Here is a 19,661-nt window from a genome sequence, read left to right as displayed (position 1 = left end):
ATTATGGCGAGCACTAGCAAAGCGTTTAGAAGATGTGTACATCCGTGTCATCACTATTTGACACCCGATGACACACACGATCTATGCGTTGTTTGTTTGGGCGAAGAGCACGCACGCGATGTCCACGAGGGGGCAATCCGTTTTCCAATGAAAAAGCTCCGTTCTCGTTTGTCTCTCTTTTCGAGTAAAGAGGGGCAGCCATCTGCTTCCCGCGGTTCAGAACCCGCCGCTGCTGAGGCACGGAGGAGAATGAGCTCGTGGGGATCGCAGGTGGATCTGGCCGATGAGTCCCCGGGGTTCAGGACCCGCCGCTGCTGAGGCACGGAGGAGAATGAGCTCGTAGGGATCGCAGGTGGACCTGGCCGATGAGTTTAAAGAAGGGCTTTCCCTCTCGCGCTCGTCGGCTGTGAACGAGAATGAACCGCTGGAGGATGATGTTATCTCTTTAACATCTTCTGATCCAGTGGCCAGTGCTCTGCTGGGTTCAGCCCAGGAAGAGCAGGAAATGTCTGAGGAGGGCGAAGAAGCTGAGCCTTCCCAATCCTCCTGCCATGCATATGATGAGCTCTTGGAAGTTATGGAGCGCCGCACCACGGATCTCGCTCTCCGTGCTACTAAGCAGGCCGCCTCTGCTATGGGCAGATCCATGGCGGCCATGGTAGTGACGGAGAGGCATCTGTGGGTGAACCTGGCAGACACCGGGAGGAAATGAAAGGGGCTTTCTTCTTGATGCCCCGGTTTCGCCCCTCTGAACTTTTTAGGAACGTGCGGTAGCCCCTGTGTGACAGGCCAAGACTAGTATGATTCTAGGCTCTTGGTCATATTCCCATAAAGGAATCTATTCCTGATTCCAAGCCTTTAGCTCTACCCCGGGCCCAGGAGTTTTAGCCCTAACAGGTATGTTTTTTTGGGTATGTAGCCTAGGCCTTTGGCCGTAGGGAATAATGTCACTGACAGCCGTCTAACGTCCCAGGGGCAACTCCCATGGCAATATGGTAGAGTTGGTACTTAGTGCTCACCATGGTTTCTGGCATGCACTCCCTTCAGCATGGTGGCGTGGATATACCGTTCCCCATAGCGATCCCTAGAGGACGCAGTTCGAAGTTCGCATGAAAGGGAACGTCTCAGGTTATGTATGTAACCACAGTAGGGAACGAGACACTGCGTCCTCTAGGTTTCTTGCCATGCTGCGGACGCAAGCTTCAGATGAAGAAGTGGATGATGTGTTCTCCCGGCGCCTATTTATACTATAGTCGCACCGGTAGTGACGTCATGGCTGTCGCCGGCCAACGTGTTGTTGGTGTTTTTTCAATGTATGCTTCAGACATGGGTCACGATGAGGCGTTCCCCATAGCGACCCCTAGAGGACGCAGTGTCTCGTTCCCTACTCAGGGAACCATGGTTACACACGTAACCTGAGACAATTTACTGTAAAGCACACACTGTTGGACATTATTAGTACACAAATTAACAAGTAAGTATAAAATGTGATTTAAACATCCACATGGGACTAATGTGCCCATAGTTGTAGAGACATTCATATATTTAGTCTGATTCCGTCACAAATCACAAAATGCGACTTAAAACTGACTTGTAGCCTACTCAATGAAATTGAATTTACGTTGTGTATTTTTTTCCAACGCTAGATGGCGATTAGGAGTAGCATTGGCAATTTGGCATACTTTCTAATTTGAGTCCAGTCTTATGACAGGCTGTTCTTCAGAACTGTTCCTCATTTATTAATTTAAGCTTTGTAAATTCATTATTTAAAAAAAAGACACTTAATTTATTTTTCACTTAATTAAATTTAGGGCTATTCAATGCAAATAGCAAATTTGCCATGATTACGTGCTTCACTGCGGCGCGAGGCTGACTGGAAGAGTGTACTGAGGTACTTTTATTGCACGACAAAATTAGTTTTTAAAGTTATCAAGTTGTGAATAACATTAAGAGTAATAACAAATATTGAGGGAGGTGACGACTACAGCTTGTAACGTTTCTAGTTCTTTAGAAGAATTACTTAAGTGACATTTTGGACATAAAATAGCCAGTTAGCCTACTAACCTTAGTCAGATTGGACGCCATATTGAATATAACATAGGCCTATTGAAAATGAGTCTCTGAGGGACAGATTTACAGTCTTTACAATGACACCCACTGTATAAAAGTGCTAGATCATATAATTTTCACAACTTTAAAACCTGTTTATGGAGTTTTTGTCAACTGATTTTTTTCTTCTTCAGAAATATGTTTCATCAGCTGAACAGTTGGTAGGCCCTATGTTGTTAAACAACAGTACATGGAACACACTGTACTTCTATCCCTCACAGACTTTTTTCATTCCTGTCTAAATGCAAATATGGATTAAAGAATACAATAAAACTAATAGAAAGACAACACTTCTCACACACACACACTAGGGCTGGACGATATGGCCAAAATTTATATCACGATATATTTCTTAACATATCACCGTTATTGAAAAAAATTATATCGCGATACATATTGATATTGAATTATTGTCCAGCCCTAACACACACACACACACACACACACACACAGTAATCTCTATAGTCTAATCCACCCTATTTGATGTTTTTTTAAATGGGCATTTTTTAAAACTTTAAAACTTTTTGTATTTTCAGTTTATTACATTTCTTAGTGCATCAAGTCAACATTACTATCCAACAGACAATTATTTGTTTCCTTGTTTTTCTCCACCACACACATATTGGAACACTTTACAAATTAAACACTATAAACAAAAATTAATGCATATTTAGCTATATGTAGTCCATTTTCATAAAACAATAACATAATTGCAAAAGAAAAACAAAAAATCAACATAACATATAATTATATTTATATATTTATGCTTTATAATATATTATACATTCAAGGAAATGCTGTTTATAAAACAAAAATCAACAATGTCATGAAAAAATATAGATTTGATAACTAATTTTTAGCTTTGTTTTTATAAAATCCCTTGTACCAAACCAGCTTAATGATAAAGGTAATGCTAACTGGCACTAACAACACAATTGCTAACAGGGACAAAATAACATCTATAGAGTGGTACTCAATCCAGGACATTCTGTATGCCTGTGTTTGCAAATGAGGAGCTCCTCTATTCCTCATGACAAACTCAATCCAGAAGACAGCGCGATCAAGAGGTTTCATTGGCTGGTCGTGGTGCAGCTTGGACAGTCTCTGCATGTTCTCCTTGTAAGATGGGTTATGCAAAACCTCCTTTAATGCCTCAAGAAACACAGTCCTGTCCAAAGTTGCAATATCTACAATTTTTGCAGTTCCTTTTGCTTGCATCCTGGAGAGATTGTCAGGTTGATCAAAAGATATAGGAAGGCCCACAATAGGCACTCCATGGTAGATGGCTTCCTGAACCCCATTGGTGCCTCCATGTGCTACAAACAGTTTAGTCTGTGGATGTCCAAGCAGGTCATTCTGGGGGAGCCAGTCCACAATCAGAGTATTGTTACCAAGATTGGCAGGTCGTGGACCTGTGTGTCTCCAAATAACCTTTTGAGGCAAATGAGCAAAAGCTGCAGCAATCTCATCATTGATTTCACTCAGAAGCTGACCAAAAACACTTCCTAATGTCATGATGATGATCCCATGCTCTCCAGAGCTCTGCACAAACGTCTCAAGGTCATCTGGAAGTGGCTTAGCTGGTTTGCACTGGAAGCCGCCCATGTAGACAACATTTGGCATTGTGGGTCGTGGAAACTCAAAAGTGAAATCGTTTCTCATGAGCCAGATGTCTGCATCCCGGAGGAGGGAGAAGAAATCAACATCAGGCCCAAAATACTTCTGGGAGAACTCCTGGTAATGATAACCAAAGAATTTTGGATTTTGATAGATAAAAATCATATAAACCATCACATTCATGACTCTTTGACTGAATGTCATTTTGTCGGTTAGTTGTAATGCTGGAATAGGTATATATGAGAGAGGAGATGGAGCTACAACAAAGTGACCTTCTCCATACATGGTCCAACGAACATTTAGCACAAGACCAAAAACAAAAAAAAAAAAAAAATGTAAACCTCAAAGTACAGTTTATTTCACTCTTAAACAAACATACAACATATTATTTGTGATGAGGTTTGGCAGATTTTTTGATTTTACATTCTCAAAGAGAACAGAAAAGAGCACAAATAAAAAGATTAATTTTAAAAAGAGGTTTGTATATGTATATACAAGAAACATTATCTTCTCATTCAGAAAAGAAAATAGAAACAAAGGCTATGTCATTAATTCCTGAGATTTAGGCCAAATATTGAATCACTCGGCTTTAATTTTCTTCTTAAATGCTACTTTAAAGCACAGATATTTTATTATAGTGTAAATCATGAAACAAAACAAAGCAACTATAATCAGCAGAGACAAAATAACATCTATAGAGTGGTACTCAATCCAGGACATTCTGAAAGACTGTGTTCGCAAATGAGGAGCTCCTCTATTCCTCATGACAAACTCAATCCAGAAGACACGTGATCAAGAGGTTTCATTGGCTGGTCGTGGTGCAGCTTGGACAGTCTCTGCATGTTCTCCTTGTAAGATGGGTTATGCAAAACCTCCTTTAATGCCTCAAGAAACACAGTCCTGTCCAAAGTTGCAATATCTACAATTTTTGCAGTTCCTTTTGCTTGCATCCTGGAGAGATTGTCAGGTTGATCAAAAGATATAGGAAGGCCCACAATAGGCACTCCATGGTAGATGGCTTCCTGAACCCCATTGGTGCCTCCATGTGCTACAAACAGTTTAGTCTGTGGATGTCCAAGCAGGTCATTCTGGGGGAGCCAGTCCACAATCAGAGTATTGTTACCAAGATTGGCAGGTCGTGGACCTGTGTGTCTCCAAATAACCTTTTGAGGCAAATGAGCAAAAGCTGCAGCAATCTCATCATTGATTTCACTCAGAAGCTGACCAAAAACACTTCCTAATGTCATGATGATGATCCCATGCTCTCCAGAGCTCTGCACAAACGTCTCAAGGTCATCTGGAAGTGGCTTAGCTGGTTTGCACTGGAAGCCGCCCATGTAGACAACATTTGGCATTGTGGGTCGTGGAAACTCAAAAGTGAAATCGTTTCTCATGAGCCAGATGTCTGCATCCCGGAGGAGGGAGAAGAAATCAACATCAGGCCCAAAATACTTCTGGGAGAACTCCTGGTAATGATAACCAAAGAATTTTGGATTTTGATAGATAAAAATCATATAAACCATCACATTCATGACTCTTTGACTGAATGTCATTTTGTCGGTTAGTTGTAATGCTGGAATAGGTATATATGAGAGAGGAGATGGAGCTACAACAAAGTGACCTTCTCCATACATGGTCCAACGAACATTTAGCACAAGAGGGAGGCCAAGACGGTGTGCCAGTAACACTCCACCTCCAAAAGCAGGATCCGTGAGAACAAGGTCATATTTACCATTCTCCAGTGAATTCATCAAGATATCATTTTCGAATATCATGGCTGTCATATTGCACATTTGTTGATGAACTTCTGAAAACCTGCTAAAAATTTCCTGAGCGATTTCTATTTCAGACCAAAATGATTTTCCGTGTCTCTTGATTTGCAGTAACCGGGGAAGCAACATCATCCAAAAGTCACTGTCAAATTCACCAATGTCTACAGTAATGGAAGTGTAGTAAGGAGACTCCTCTTCAATATACCAGCTATTTGAGCCTCGGACCACAGTGATATTGTGACCTTTTGAATGTAACTCCACAATAAGGACCTTCATATTGATCCAGTGGCTTCCATCCGCAGGGACGACCAGAACTTTACCACAATAGGATCCTGATAGAGCAGATAACAGAACAAACAAACCGAGAAGCGTGGATTGATGCATCTTCATTGATTACCTTAAATGAAAAAGAATAATAGCTATATTAATGTTACATAATAAATGATATTTCACAAATGATAAAGAGAATCTGCACTACTGTCCAGAGATATAATGGAATTGAGTGTTAAATATAATATTTCATCTCGATTTGTACTACTTTATGGCCAAACTCTGCACAGTTGGACAGTTATTCAGGTATATTAATTAAATTAACTTATTCCTTGGCATCAAGTAATGCAGCTTCAATAATAAGGTTAGATGTTACATCTGTAAGTCTGTGTAGTTTGCATTACTGATAGATTTGACAGTCTTACTATGCATAAAAGTCAAGGAGTGATAACATATCATGTACACATGATTGGATGCCTCTTTATTGTCTTCATAGAACTTTGTCAGATAAGAGTTCAGCAATAGCTAATAGAGAGAGGTCATTCACAATTCGGTTGACTCCATCATAACACAAAGATGAAATTAATTATAATTTAGGGGATGGCCCTTGGATTTTAGCCCTTGTACTTGGCTGTAGCAAGTCCTAATACTATAGATTGTTGTACACTAAAAGCAAAAAATGTAAAATACTTTAAGATTCACGAAAGCACATGCTGTCAGGAAATAATCAAACAAAAGGAAACATTTCAAATGAACGGATATTTCCAGCTAGTACATCACTCGTGTTTTACTTTCTTTCTGAATAAAACCACACAAACATATATAATTATATAAGCAATTACAAATGCAAATATCAAAAGTGTCACCATTAAAGTCAAAACAACATCTATAGAGTAATACTCAATCCAGAACATTCTGAAAGACCGTGTTCGCAAATGAGGAGCTCCTCTATTCCTCATGACAAACTCAATCCAGAAGACACGTGATCAAGAGGTTTCATTGGCTGGTCGTGGTGCAGCTTGGACAGTCTCTGCATGTTCTCCTTGTAAGATGGGTTATGCAAAACCTCCTTTAATGCCTCAAGAAACACAGTCCAAAGTTGCAATATCTACAATTTTTCTGCAGTTCCTTTTGCTTGCATCCTGGAGAGATTGTCAAGTTGGTCAAAAGCTAAAGTAAGGCCCACAATAGGCACTTCATGGTAGATGGCTTCCTGAACCCCATTGGTGCCTCCATGTGCTACAAACAGTTTAGTCTGTGGATGTCCAAGCAGGTCATTCTGGGGGAGCCAGTCCACAATCAGAGTATTGTTACCAAGATTGGCAGGTCGTGGACCTGTGTGTCTCCAAATAACCTTTTGAGGCAAATGAGCAAAAGCTGCAGCAATCTCATCATTGATTTCACTCAGAAGCTGACCAAAAACACTTCCTAATGTCATGATGATGATCCCATGCTCTCCAGAGCTCTGCACAAACGTCTCAAGGTCATCTGGAAGTGGCTTAGCTGGTTTGCACTGGAAGCCGCCCATGTAGACAACATTTAGCATTGTGGGTCGTGGAAACTCAAAAGTGAAATAATTTCTCATGAGCCAGATGTCTGCATCCCGGAGGAGGGAGAAAAAATCAACATCAGGCCCAAAATACCTGTGGGAGAACTCTTGGTCAGGAGAAGCAAAGTACTTGGAACTTTTATAAAGAATCATAATATATGTCAACACGTTCATTACTCTCTGACTGAATGTCATCTTGTCAGTTAGCTGTAACACTGTAACAAGAATATATGAGAGAGGAGATGGAGCTACAACAAAGTGACCTTCACTGTACATAGTCCAGCGGACATTAAACACAAGAGGGAGGTTAAGACGGTGTGCCAGTAACACTCCAGCTCCAAAAGCAGGATCCGTCAGTACAATATCATAAGCAGAATATTGCAGTGAATTCATCAAGATCTCATTTTCAATTACTGTAGCTGTCATATAGCATATTTGCTGTTGAATTTCTCTAAATCTGCTATAAAACTCATCAGCAAGTGCCATTTCATTCCAAAATAATCTTTCTTGTCTCTGGAGTAAATGGGGGAGAAACTTTACTATAAAGTCATCATGTTTTCTAGTGTCCATAGTAACAGAAGTGTAGAGAGGAGACTGTTCCTCAATGTACCAGCTACTAGAATGTCGGATAACAGTGATATTGTGACCTTTTGAATGTAACTCCACTATAAGGACCTTCATATTGATCCAGTGGCTTCCATCTGCAGGTACAACCAGAACTTTACCAGCATAAGAGCTTGACAGAGCAGATAACAGGATGAACAAACCGAGAAGGGTGGAGTAATGCATTTTCATTCACAACCTTCAATAAGAAAGAATATAATCTTAATTAATATGTTATAAAGTAAATTATATTTCACAAAATATAGTGATAAAGAGAAATTCCCATTTCCGAATATATCATGGAATTACAACTTTTAGACAGTTGTACAATTGGATTACCTCTGTCTTTTTGAGCATGTGCACAACAGCCAGGCCAATTGTAATATGATTAATGTTGGATGAAGCCAATCAATATTACATTAGAATCAGCAATATATCTACAATTTTTGCTGTTCCCTTCGCTTCCATTCTGAAGAGATTGTCAGGCTGATCAAACACTAAAGGTACACCCAAGATGGGCACCCCATGATAAATGGCTTCCTGAACTCCATTGGTTCCTCCATGTGCCACAAATACTGTAATCTGGGGATGTCCAAGCAGGTCATTCTGGGGGAGCCAGTCTACAAGTAAGGTGTTGTTACCAAGGGTCACAGGTTGAGGTCCTGTATATCTCCAAATCACTTTTTGAGGAAGCTGAGCAAAAGCTGCCGCTATGTCGTCGGTGACATCTTGTGGAAGCTGAGCAATAAGGGTGCCTAAAGACATGACGATGACTCCATGGTTCCCTGAGCTTTGTACGAACTCCTCAAGGTCAGCTGGAAGTGGCTTGGCGGGTTTACACTGAAAGCCGCCCATATATACGATATTGGGCATTGTGGGTCGTGGAAACTCAAAGGTAAAGTCATTTCTCATGAGCCAGATATCTGCATCCTGGAAAAGGGAGAAATAATTAACACTGGGGCCGAAATGTTTGAGACAGAAAGACGTAAAGATGGGGTCAGCAATGACTGCAAGCTGGAACCAGGTGAATAAGTAAGTCATAACATTTTTGACACGTTGGAGAAATGACATCTTGTCTGTTAACTCTGCTCCTGGGACAGGAACATAAGACAGAGGGGAAGGAGCAATGGCAAAATGTCCCTCTCCCTGAATGGTCCATCGAACGTTGAAAACCAGAGGAATATTCAACTTGTAAGCTAAGATTGCACCACCTCCGGCTGCTGGATCTGCTAGCACCACATCATACTGAACATCTTGGATTGATTTCATAATTTCTTTATCCTCCAACATTCTCTCCATCATCTGCATCATATCTTCATGCATGCTTTTAAACATCATGATGATTTCGTACTCCAGTTGAAGACGGCTCCAAATGGAATACCCTTCTCTTCTAATCTTCAAGAGACGGCCAATCAATAAACCAAAAAACTCCTCGTCAAATCCTCCTGTATTTGGAATGGTGATGGAATTGTAGAAGGGAGACTCCTCCTTGATATACCAACTGTTGGAGGCTCTAAGCACTGTCACATTGTGACCTCTGCTATGCAGTTCCTCGATCAGGACCTTCATGTTGACCCAATGACTTCCATCTAGTGGAAACACCAACACTTTACCGCCGTCTATTCCGGATAATACACATAAAACCAACAACAAACCGAAAGGTGCTGGACGGTGCATCTTCGTTCACAACCTTTAAAAACAAAACAGAAGAAATCAGTGAATGGATAATGAAGAATCAAGGAAAACAGAAGAGAAACGACAAGGAAAAACAAAAGGCAGCCTTTTTTTATTTGCTTTTTACATTATGTGCGCTGAGTGGTGGATGAGCCTGGTGTGGCCGTGACTCTGGCTTTTAATGTTTCCTTGTGGAGCATCAGTGAGCGTTTGAACTTTTTCTAATAGTTGCAAGTAAGTCTCTCAGTTGTCCTCAGTGTGAAAAGATGGATCTCAAAACCATACAATCATTGTTGGAAAGGGTTCAAATATGCAAAAGATGCTTGAAAACCAAAGAATTTGTGTGACATACCATAACATGCATTTTGTATGATCCCTCTTATTTTGGTAAAATAATTAACATTTTGCAGAAACTGCATTGACTCATAGCATCAACCCTGTACCTTGTAAAAACCATTTAATTTATAACGACACTTAAATACAAAGCAGTCTAATGTACATGTGTGTGGCATAGGCCACATTTTCAGGAAAAAAGTAAAAGGTTCTCACCTTGCACATGAGTAGTATCTGAATCGGCTTTCTATTTGTTTAGTAGTGTTACGTGCTGAGAGCTTCCTAAATATGTCAACGTTAAGCAATACCTCACTACACATGCTGCAACATCTGTAAAAAAGCTCACAGTACATGCTAAAACAATACCTTGCAAAGTGTACATTCACCTCTTAGTAAAAACATCACATTCTTTTGACATTTTCTGAAATCAACAATGTGTAATTTGGTTTTGAACACCGTTTTCACGAGCAAAAATGAAAATGACCAAAAATGAAGACCTAATTGCTGGCTGCTTTTACAGCTCGTGTATACAATTTTCACTTATAATGGAAAAAGTTCTGTAAAGTTGAATTTAGTTTAACAAAGTAAAAAATAAATAATATAGAAGCAATAAATATTACATAATGAACGAAGCAGAATTTAAATCTGAAATCTGATCTATAGACCGATGACGAAAGAGCTTCTTTGCCAGATCAAATCCTATTTTCATAGAATTATATTTTGATAATATTTCAAACCTCACCTGACAACCTGCAACTACTCCTCAAAATTTACCTCAGCACAGTGTAGCATCCAAAACCTTCAACAGATTTATCGTGCAACGTTTACAAGCTTTTCAAATGCATTTAGGTGAAAGGTTCCTTTGAATGAGTGAGCACAGCAAAAGCCTATCAGGTTCCTTTAGGCAGGCTAGTTAGATAATGCCACGATAATAGCAGTCAAAGATCTTTGGACCCCGTTTTGAAACTATGATTTTTCTATAACCAGCCAAACATCATGAGGGAATTACAGGAATTTATTATATTTGACTTTTAATGGCATTTTAAAAAGGGAGATTCTTTGATTTTGCGCTACACACGCTAGATGTCAACATGATATCCAAGATTAAATGTCTGGATTTGTAAAGACTGAAGATCATGCTACACTCCCACCATTAAGAGCATTCCAGGGGAGAAGTGAACTAAACGGGTTATTGTTCGAGTCAGTTATGTAACAGGCAGAAAGAACGAAAGGAAATCTGAGCGAAGATTGATTCTTCTTGTTTAACACAATGTATAAGTAATTAACTGTTTATGAAGATTTTTATGAAGTGTTAGATCACCAGGTGGAAAAAACTGACACTATACTAAAGTCACTTAATGCCTGTCTAAATGTGGCCAAAAAGTTAATTAGTGCCTATAAAACTCAATAAAACACTAAATTTCACAAGACAAATAGCAGTGCATGTTCTGTTCTGCTTGTAAAAGGCTATTGCATAACATTAGTGTCATGTGCTTTAAATGTGCATTGTCTTACTCGAGTTAAAACAAGACCTACGCACAAGGAATTTAACTTGAAGGTTTCCATGACATTTTGTCAACCCAGTTTTTGCACAAACAAATAAATAAAAATAACAATGAATAATTTTAATGCATTCTTTATATTGTGAATCAGAGAAAATTAAACAGCATTTGAAAGTTGACAGCATGACAACAACGCAGGTGCATTACTAAATTAATTTTTGGACAACTACCCATTCTCATTTATCTTTTATTTATCATTATCATCTCATGCAACTTTTATTTACCTTAATGCTCAGTTATACAGTAAATGGATGTATTCATTTTCTAGTCGTGGATTTGAGTACCAGTGTCAATGGTCCATCGCCAATGACTTTAGCTTAAGCATTCCATTGACCATAAGCAAACAAATTATTAATTGCAATACAAAACAAAATGAAATAAAGTTTGTATTGTACTGCAACTTATAATAGGCCTAGAGCACGCAAACTTTCGGTCTCATTGTTAATTAGAGAGAAGGAACTGCAAGCACACACAAAAAAAGGCAAACAGCTACCCCATGTGGTAAGGAAGAATTATAATTCAATTAATATAATCTTCCAGTTTGACACCTTAACTACGATTAAAACTAAGGAAGTTGCAACCTGCAATTGCAATTTTAACTTCTTACATTTTCATTTATAGCTCAAAATACTACAAATATACCTGGCATCCTATGATCTAAAAAACGTGCCAACAGCAATAGTGCCATAAATAGATTTACACTGTCAAAGGCTGGATGATATTTAAAGATATCAAGAGTGTTAAAATGATCAGTTACTAGCTCCAGGCAATTGTAATTCTTATAATCTCAAATATGTGCACAGATCAAATATCACAGCTGTATAACTTTTAGTATAACTTAATTCTTACCAACAGTACCAAATCTTGTAGCTGCCAGGGATAATGTTTTTAAAGGGATAGTTCACCCAAAAATGAAAATTGTCATTAATTACTCACCCTTATGTCGTTCCAAACCCGTAAGACCTTCATTCATCTTCAGAACACAAAGATATTTTTTATTAAATCAAGAGTTTTCTGACCCTGCATAGACAGCAATGTAACTACCACGTTCAAGGCCCAGAAAGGTAGTAAGGACATCGATAAAATAGTCCATGTGACATCAGTGGTTCAACCGTAATTTTATGAAGCTTCGAAAATACTTTTTGTGCGCAAAACCACCTCCCAAAATAACTTTATTCAACAATTTATTCTCCGTGTCAGTCTTCGATGTGCATTCACGACAGTACCACGACCCATGCGTGTGCATTCCTCTGCTTGCAAACAAGGTGTAGCACATCCGGGTTCTACGTCAGAACACCTCCTGCGTCAGCAGAACCACATGCTTGCATTGTGTACTCTCGTGAAGACTGACACAAAAGAGAAAAAAATTTGAGTAAATGCATCAATCAGATCACTCACAGATACCCCAACAAGGCTCCTCGTAAAATTCTTTATTCATAAACTTGATGCAAGTTTACAAATATACTGTACATGGTCAAAATTCTCTTGTAATGGAAAAACCTAAAAAAAAATAAAAAAAAACAAAGCATGCCAACAGTGTGAGCTTCAAGAACCATTCCATGAGATGGCACCAGAGACGAGTTCTGTTATTGGTTACTGTGAGGTTCACGTTCGTTGTGAAAAAACAAAAAAGTCATTACTGTTCGGACAAGGAAACTGAAGAAAGACTCATCAGTTACAGAAACCTTGGTCAATGCAGACAAGCCCAGGCCAAGAACTCTGAGAGAACTCAGATGTATTTCGGAGATGAATAACCCTCTAAAGGAACACCATTCAGAGGTCTGCTTTTTCAAATCTCTTCAATGAAAACCCAAGACCAAGCACATCTCTGAAACAAGACAGCAGATTGAACTTGCAAAGCAGATACTTGAGTTATTCAAGACATTCCTGCTGCAGTGACTCTCTTGAATTACATTTACATGTGATTGGAGAAAAATTACATTTGCATCCATGTAAAAGATACATATCCAAGAGCCTGCCTGTTATGGGACGAAGTTCATACTCGGGACTGATCCAAGAGACACAATCACAACATTCTGTGCAAATACTAAACCCCAAACGTCCCAAAATATTTACAACTGAAAGCTGAAGTCAGAGGGGTGAGAAACGACAACAAAAACATAAGTTACATCTGACTGAGCACTCAAATTCAGTAAACATAATGGAAATCTGATCACCATTGGCCTTCAACACTTCTTACGATGGAACTAAACTCCATCATAAAATACTAAATTGCGACCACAGGAAGCTGTTAAGATCCTACTTTTCTTTGCTTTCGGGAACTAGAGAAGGTTCTTAAAGTGGATAGGTAAATCAAACGGACCAAAAGAAAAAAAGTTTTCAAACAGAATGGATTTTCCTGAGTTTTCCATGAAAATTGCGAGATGCCTTCAAATGCGCGAGTCTTCGACAGCCAGTTTTATAATACACTGCAAAAAAAAAAAACCCAAAAAAAGAGGTATGGTGTACTTAGACAACTTCTCTTTCGCCATGAACGCTGAAGCATTGACCAGTCTTAAGACTTTGTACTGGATGTTCAAATCCAAGAGGTAAAATAACACCTTGAGTATTGTGAAAAATGTCCATCAGGCATGGAAAGAAACAGTGCTCTTGTAGTGTCGTGCTATGAGAAAAGTATTATTTGCACTCTTTTAATCCATCAATGCTCACAAAATGAAACTGACAGCATGAAAAAAACTCTACGTTTAAGTACTGTTGATCATGAGAGGCCCATTAGTAATGTAAACCTCAAATGTCTCAATCTGTAACAGTTTTTTTTTAATGGAGCAGAAATTATGAAAATGACAATTAAGGGTGGCAAAAAAAGTTATGTTCATATCACTTATATAAATACAATTTGTAAGATATTACCCCCGTTATTTTGAGAAACATCAACCTTTTCCCCATTTTGAGTCCCCAAGTCCTCGTGTGAAAACAACTAATTTAATTCCCCCACTTCACATAAACACATTTAAGACACCTTAAATCCATTTACAAGTATACAAGTGGAGCTCTGTTCAAATATGGAGCGACAGCAAGTTCCGCTTCGCCTTTTCAAAGCCAAAGCTCGCATTTGTCCATTATTGGTCAGATCAGCCACATGCTAAAAGCAAGCTTGAGGAAACTGAGTGGAATTCATCCTTAGTTGGAAAAACGAGATCTTGAGCTAGAGTTGTATAAGCGCCCCTTCCTCTCGTCCTCGCTGTTATCGTTAACATTAGGGTTGCTTAGGAAGCTTACGCATATAATTGTGGCAAGTAACGATTCTTCGACGACATCAGCATTAAATGTACCATTACATGTTAGCTCAGAATGCATGAGGGAAAAAAAGTCTCTATAGATACAAGAGCAGTGGCACATTGTCTCTAGTTGCATCCATATCCTGTTTTAAGTTCAGTAAACCACCATTTAAAGTCCATGGCCATAAGAACGTCCTTTAAAAGCAGACAGAGAGGATCAGATCCAGCATCTTCATTGAGCATCTCCATCTATGTAATAAACCTGAACAGAGCCAAGCTCCAGTAAAAGTGAGGAAGCAACAAAAAAGGAGAGAAAGGGGGAAAAGAAAAAACATCTTTCTCTGATCAGACCATTTTGAAACGCCATGTTGAATTCCTTATTAGTACCAAGGCTCTGAACGTCCCATCAGTATAGAAGACAAAAGATGAGAGAGAGAGAGAAAGAGAGCATGAGAAACAGACAGAAATCCAGACGTCATGGGATCTGGTCAAAGAGTCCAGCCTTGCAGAAGATAAAGGACGATGCAAATTTCTGAGCATTCCAGACAGCAAGAGGGCAAACGTTTCCCCTGATGGCTTCCACTTACAGGAGGGGGCATCATACTCAAGCTGAAGAGGTGAAAACATTAGTAAAATAAAGCAAAGTTTTGACCAGATATCCCATGTTTGCAGTGTTTAAGTGGATCAATGATTTTCCTAGCCATCTTCTTTAGGAGGTGTGTACCAGCCTAGAGGAAAAACGTCAGAAAAAAAAACATCTGAGAACAGTTCGAAGTGCATCAATTCTGCATCTCGTTTTACGGTTTCTCCACCTACCGTTCTTTTCATGAATCTGAACCAATGATTTGTATGACTGTTGTGCTCTGGCAAGATTGTATTGATTCTGTAGAAAACAAAAGGGAAATGGTCAACATTTCTGCAAGCAATTATTATTATTATTTTTGTTTGTTTATGAGGAGGCCGGACAAACCTTATTTGCTCCGAACTGCACTCTGGCTTTCCCTTTGACTAAGGTGGCGTTGATTTGCATGATGACTGACTCTATTGAGTAGGCACTGCTCCAGCCCTATGAGATCAGATTTATATCTTTATTTCTGATTTAGTTTATTTCAATGTGCAAACCTTACAGAATTCAGAAAATTCAAACCTGTTTTGTAAGTAGCTCCATACACAAGGCTCCTCCACCAAGAACATAGCTAGATGAGAGATATATATATATATATATATATATATAATTTATTATTTAGCAGGGTAGAGCAAATTACCATTTATTTCACTTCAGATTGTGATTATGAAAATGAACATTATTTGTATTAAGTCGGGCGCACACTGTCCGATTTATAATAGTCCTTTACGATTGTTACTTGTCAGACTGTACGAACATGATGATCATGTCACACTGTGGGATCTCAGTTGTCATTAACGTCAGACTGTACGACAGTCAAGATGCATTAAAAAACGGATGCGCATAAGAAAACTTGTCTGGAATTTTACATTATCAAATCATACACGTTCAGTGACTGTGAGCTGCATTACATGTGGGGCTGAAATGTTGGCTATCATGAAAAGTCGATGAATGGCGGCAATACCAGCATATTTAAGAAGATAGTGTAAGCAGCACTACACACCCACATGAAAACAGCAGCGCAACTGGTGTTCATCAGAGCAAAGGCTACATTACATACTGTAGAAACTCTGTGAGCGGCGGACGGGAGCGCCAGAGTTGATGGTGGTTAGAAGAAATCTCTAGCTTTAATTCTAAACATGGCTTGTCTTGAAAAACTAAGACAGTTTGACGTTTGTCGTAGGAGAAGTCACACTGCAGGACTGTGTGGCAAATCTTCTGACACGGCCAGAATTTTGTCGGAGGTAAAATTTGATCGAAACAGTAATTAATCTGCTGTCGGTAAACATGTCAAACTAACGATCAAAGATTACAGATTTTAGCCTAGGATTAGAGCAATCTTTTAGGATTTGCAAAATGTATCTCAGATGGCCAAATCGAGGCCAAAATGGTAGTGTGTGTCCGGCTTAAGTTATATTATAAACTAAAAATATTTTATAAATTATTTTATGGCCTTTCACAAATATATGGGGTATTAAAAAGAATGCTAAATAATAAATAAAATGTAGGCGAATTACATTAGCAGCCCTCATTCTCCGTTAAATTACAATTACATGCTAGATTAATTCATGCAAAAAAACTTTAAAGACAGCATTATACACAATACATCTGTTAATGGTATTCTTGGGGGAAAGAATATAATCATCCATCAAATGTAGTAAAATCTTTACTTTTAGAATCTTTTAATAGCATAGAAAGGCTAGTCTGACTTATTTACTAGGTAAAAGTGCTCATGCTCACCCTCCAGACAGGACAGGAGACACAACCCGTACAAAGGGAGGATCAAAAGGAAAGTTATCCTGCCATCAGCAAGCAAGAAAACAGCAATTCAGTTGCATAATCTCTCCTTTCAAATCAAATTATCTTCAATCAGTATTTTTGTACAACAAATAAAAAAAAATCCACTAACTTTATAAGAGAAATTGAGGAGAATGTAGTCCATGCCTTCTTTTTCCTTCAAAACCTGCAAGTCGCTGTGTAACGGACTGTCTGGGTCAACCCTTAAAAAACACGAGAATGATTTTACACAGTAAAGACATAAACACTAAAATCATCATAGCCCACATGGTATTTCATGTTATGCAACCATACTTACGTCCTTAACTTGACATGCCACTCATACAGGCTATCATTGACTAACTCCACTGAATAGATACCTGGAACAGACAGAATGGTAAACAAACTTATCAGACAGATCTGTAACAGTCCTGGAACAAGACAAAACTAATGAAAACTGAGAGATGTGTTCCAAAACCATGTTGAGGCATCACAGGCGCACTCCTGACAATAAAGTAGCAGTCGCAAAAGGTAGGGCAACGTAATGCCCTGATATACTTCAAGTGAATCCAAAGAACAAACTGGTGTGATGTCATTTCCAACAAAATCAGGCCAAACGAAGTTCGTTTGGAGTTCAAAACCAAAGCGAACTTTCCAGAAAAGTTTGTTCCAGCTGGTAAACACCTTCAAACTACCATTGGTTCACGGCGACTGCCTAATAGGTAGGTGTGCTCAGGGGCTCTGCTTTATTTGCTAAAAAAAATCTTCTATGGCTTATTTCTTCTGTTCCGTCCGTCAAGGTCAAACTAGAGTAAAAACGAGAACACTCTGGACAGCAACTTTATAGTACAATTTCAAATTGTAATTGTAATTGAAAGCGACACTGTTTTTTCCATGTTTAATACCGAAAAGTTGTACTGGAAAAAAATTGGCCAAAGGAACTGCCATACCAGTGAAGATGCTTCCTTAGAAGGCAGCAGCCTATGTAGGCAGTAGTCAACTCATTAGGTTTGGAACAGAAGCATGGAAATGTCAATGCTGTATTGCACAACTAAAGTTACCTGTCTTATAACTCTGTGATCTATAGATCTCCCTGAGTTCCTTCATGAGGCGGTCAGAGGCCTGAACTGAACCAGACACCGCACCCTACAAGACCAACAATGAAGCATTTAGGGAACATATACAGCACTGTAAGAAACAAACTTTCAAATGATTCTTGTGGATAAATTACAGGCTTTACAAATAGAAAAAAAGCTGACCCTACTTGCAAATAAAACATTTGCTTTATTGCATTGTATTACACATCATAAAGAGAGGATACTGCTATACTGCATAATTAAAAACAATATTGCTCCACCCAACCCCAAAATTGTATAAAAAAAAGTGACCTTACCGAATGGACACTTACGTTCAAGTGGTCCTGCCTCTGGTTCTTGCGGATTTTCTCCAGAATGGCCAGATTCTCCTTTTCAATGCCATCGTCCTCTGACTTTTTCCCATCAACCGGTTCCTCCTCTTTCATGTCATAGTGGTCTAGATCTTCAATATCCTGCTGCCACAGCAACAAACAAAAGAAAGTGTTAGGTATCAACTAGTCCTCTTGTCAAAACTGGAGTCACGAGGAACCCATCACATTCCCTATAGCTTACCTCTGGCATTTCCTCTTCCTCCTCTTCTTCTGATGTCACTTCATCTGTTGTTCCATGCTGGGAAGAACAAGGACAAAAAGTCTGCATCAGCTCACACGCCTTTAAAAAAAAAAAAAGGGAAAAGGAAGGAGTGTAATAAGACTATGTAGGTCTGTGCTGATTTGGTCTACCTTCTTGTCTTGACTGATGGGTCCAGCAGGAAGAGGCTGATCCAGCATCTCCACATCAGGATGCTGGGGCAGGTTATAGAGTCGGCATAAATCACAGATCAGCCTTTTCAGCTGCTGTAGGAGCTGCATAAGATAAAAATGTGGTAACAAATGCTTAGTAACTCTATTAGACAATAGTGGGTAAAAAGTTGGCCAATAAAGTATTATAAAAGAGCTAATCTACTATCAAGCATTGGGTTGCATAGAAAAGAAAGTCAGAAAGTGTGTTCAGAAGATAAAGAAAAAAAGCATCATAAGGGCCTTTCGCACCGCGGGAACCTTTTCATAGTACCAGAACTAATTGTGGAACTACCCACTTTTTGGCGTTTTCGCACCGCCGGAACTGGGTGCGATTTTAGTACCGGACTGCCTTTTTCGAGAACCAAATTAGCTCCTACTCCGGAGCAGGGTCTAACCAGCACAACTGGTACTAATCGTGACGTAAGTAGACATTGATTGGCCAAACGCGTATGAAAACGCCCTCACCCGCCATGATTTAAAACGCAGTGTAAACATACTGTAAACATTGTGTCAACTTATTTCGCAAGTATGGAGAACAGCGATAGATGGATGGACGCTGAAGTGCAGGCACTTGTAGCAAATGTAGCACTGCCAGTTGTCGTTGGAGATTCTTCGTCCTCCTCTCCGTTCTTTCAATCGCTTTACGTATACGT

General features: G+C 39.2%; 2 protein-coding genes and 2 pseudogenes across 8 annotated transcripts in view; all 4 read right to left on the bottom strand.

The window, feature by feature from the left end:
* Positions 1-2,887: 2,887 nt before the first annotated feature.
* On the bottom strand, positions 2,888-4,041 carry LOC107696230 (UDP-glucuronosyltransferase 2A3 pseudogene; annotated as a pseudogene).
* Positions 4,042-4,413: 372 nt separating this feature from the next.
* On the bottom strand, positions 4,414-10,822 carry LOC107696276 (UDP-glucuronosyltransferase 2A2-like). 2 transcript variants are annotated; one of them, XM_016496555.1, is made up of 3 exons: positions 10,670-10,822; positions 8,358-9,610; positions 4,414-4,645 (listed from the first exon to the last, which is right to left on the bottom strand). In XM_016496555.1, exons 2-3 carry the CDS (start codon positions 9,595-9,597, stop codon positions 4,488-4,490), a joined length of 1,398 nt encoding a protein of 465 aa, XP_016352041.1. In that variant the 5' UTR covers positions 9,598-9,610; positions 10,670-10,822; the 3' UTR covers positions 4,414-4,487. The 2 variants fall into 2 exon arrangements, with proteins under 2 accessions (XP_016352041.1, XP_016352040.1); XM_016496554.1 differs by having other exon boundaries at positions 4,414-4,652; positions 8,365-9,610.
* On the bottom strand, positions 5,959-8,106 carry LOC107696275 (UDP-glucuronosyltransferase 2A3 pseudogene; annotated as a pseudogene).
* Positions 10,823-12,904: 2,082 nt separating the features above from the next.
* Positions 12,905-19,661, bottom strand: part of LOC107696278 (ubiquitin-conjugating enzyme E2 Q2-like) — a 14,146-nt gene continuing 7,389 nt past the window's right edge. Inside the window, exons 3-13 of one of the 6 annotated variants that reach the window (XM_016496556.1) lie at positions 18,949-19,071; positions 18,779-18,877; positions 18,523-18,681; positions 18,191-18,275; positions 17,449-17,509; positions 17,263-17,353; positions 17,094-17,152; positions 15,876-15,924; positions 15,699-15,794; positions 15,545-15,611; positions 12,905-15,456 (exon numbers count right to left, since the gene is read on the bottom strand). In XM_016496556.1, the coding sequence (XP_016352042.1) occupies positions 15,425-15,456; positions 15,545-15,611; positions 15,699-15,794; positions 15,876-15,924; positions 17,094-17,152; positions 17,263-17,353; positions 17,449-17,509; positions 18,191-18,275; positions 18,523-18,681; positions 18,779-18,877; positions 18,949-19,071 (921 nt within the window). In that variant the 3' untranslated portion in view covers positions 12,905-15,424. The remainder of the gene's footprint in view (positions 15,457-15,544; positions 15,612-15,698; positions 15,795-15,875; positions 15,925-17,093; positions 17,153-17,262; positions 17,354-17,448; positions 17,510-18,190; positions 18,276-18,522; positions 18,682-18,778; positions 18,878-18,948; positions 19,072-19,661) is intronic. The other 5 variants (XM_016496558.1, XM_016496557.1, XM_016496559.1 and 2 more) reach the window with 5 other exon arrangements.

The sequence above is a fragment of the Sinocyclocheilus anshuiensis genome, unplaced genomic scaffold (assembly GCF_001515605.1).
Source record: "Sinocyclocheilus anshuiensis isolate Anshui unplaced genomic scaffold, SAMN03320099.WGS_v1.1 scaffold778, whole genome shotgun sequence".
Classification (NCBI taxonomy): domain Eukaryota; kingdom Metazoa; phylum Chordata; class Actinopteri; order Cypriniformes; family Cyprinidae; genus Sinocyclocheilus; species Sinocyclocheilus anshuiensis.
Note: the sequence above shows the minus strand (reverse complement) of the source record. Positions and strands in the feature narration are given on the sequence as shown.

Bases quoted from the DNA above. Each gene is read 5' to 3' on its own strand.
- LOC107696276 (XM_016496555.1), bottom strand. From the start codon at position 9,597: ATGCACCGTCCAGCACCTTTCGGTTTGTTGTTGGTTTTATGTGTATTA. The intron at 4,646-8,357 runs ATATATTGCTGA...CAAAAATTGTAG, and splicing joins GGGAACAGCAAAAATTGTAG to ATATTGCAACTTTGGACAGG.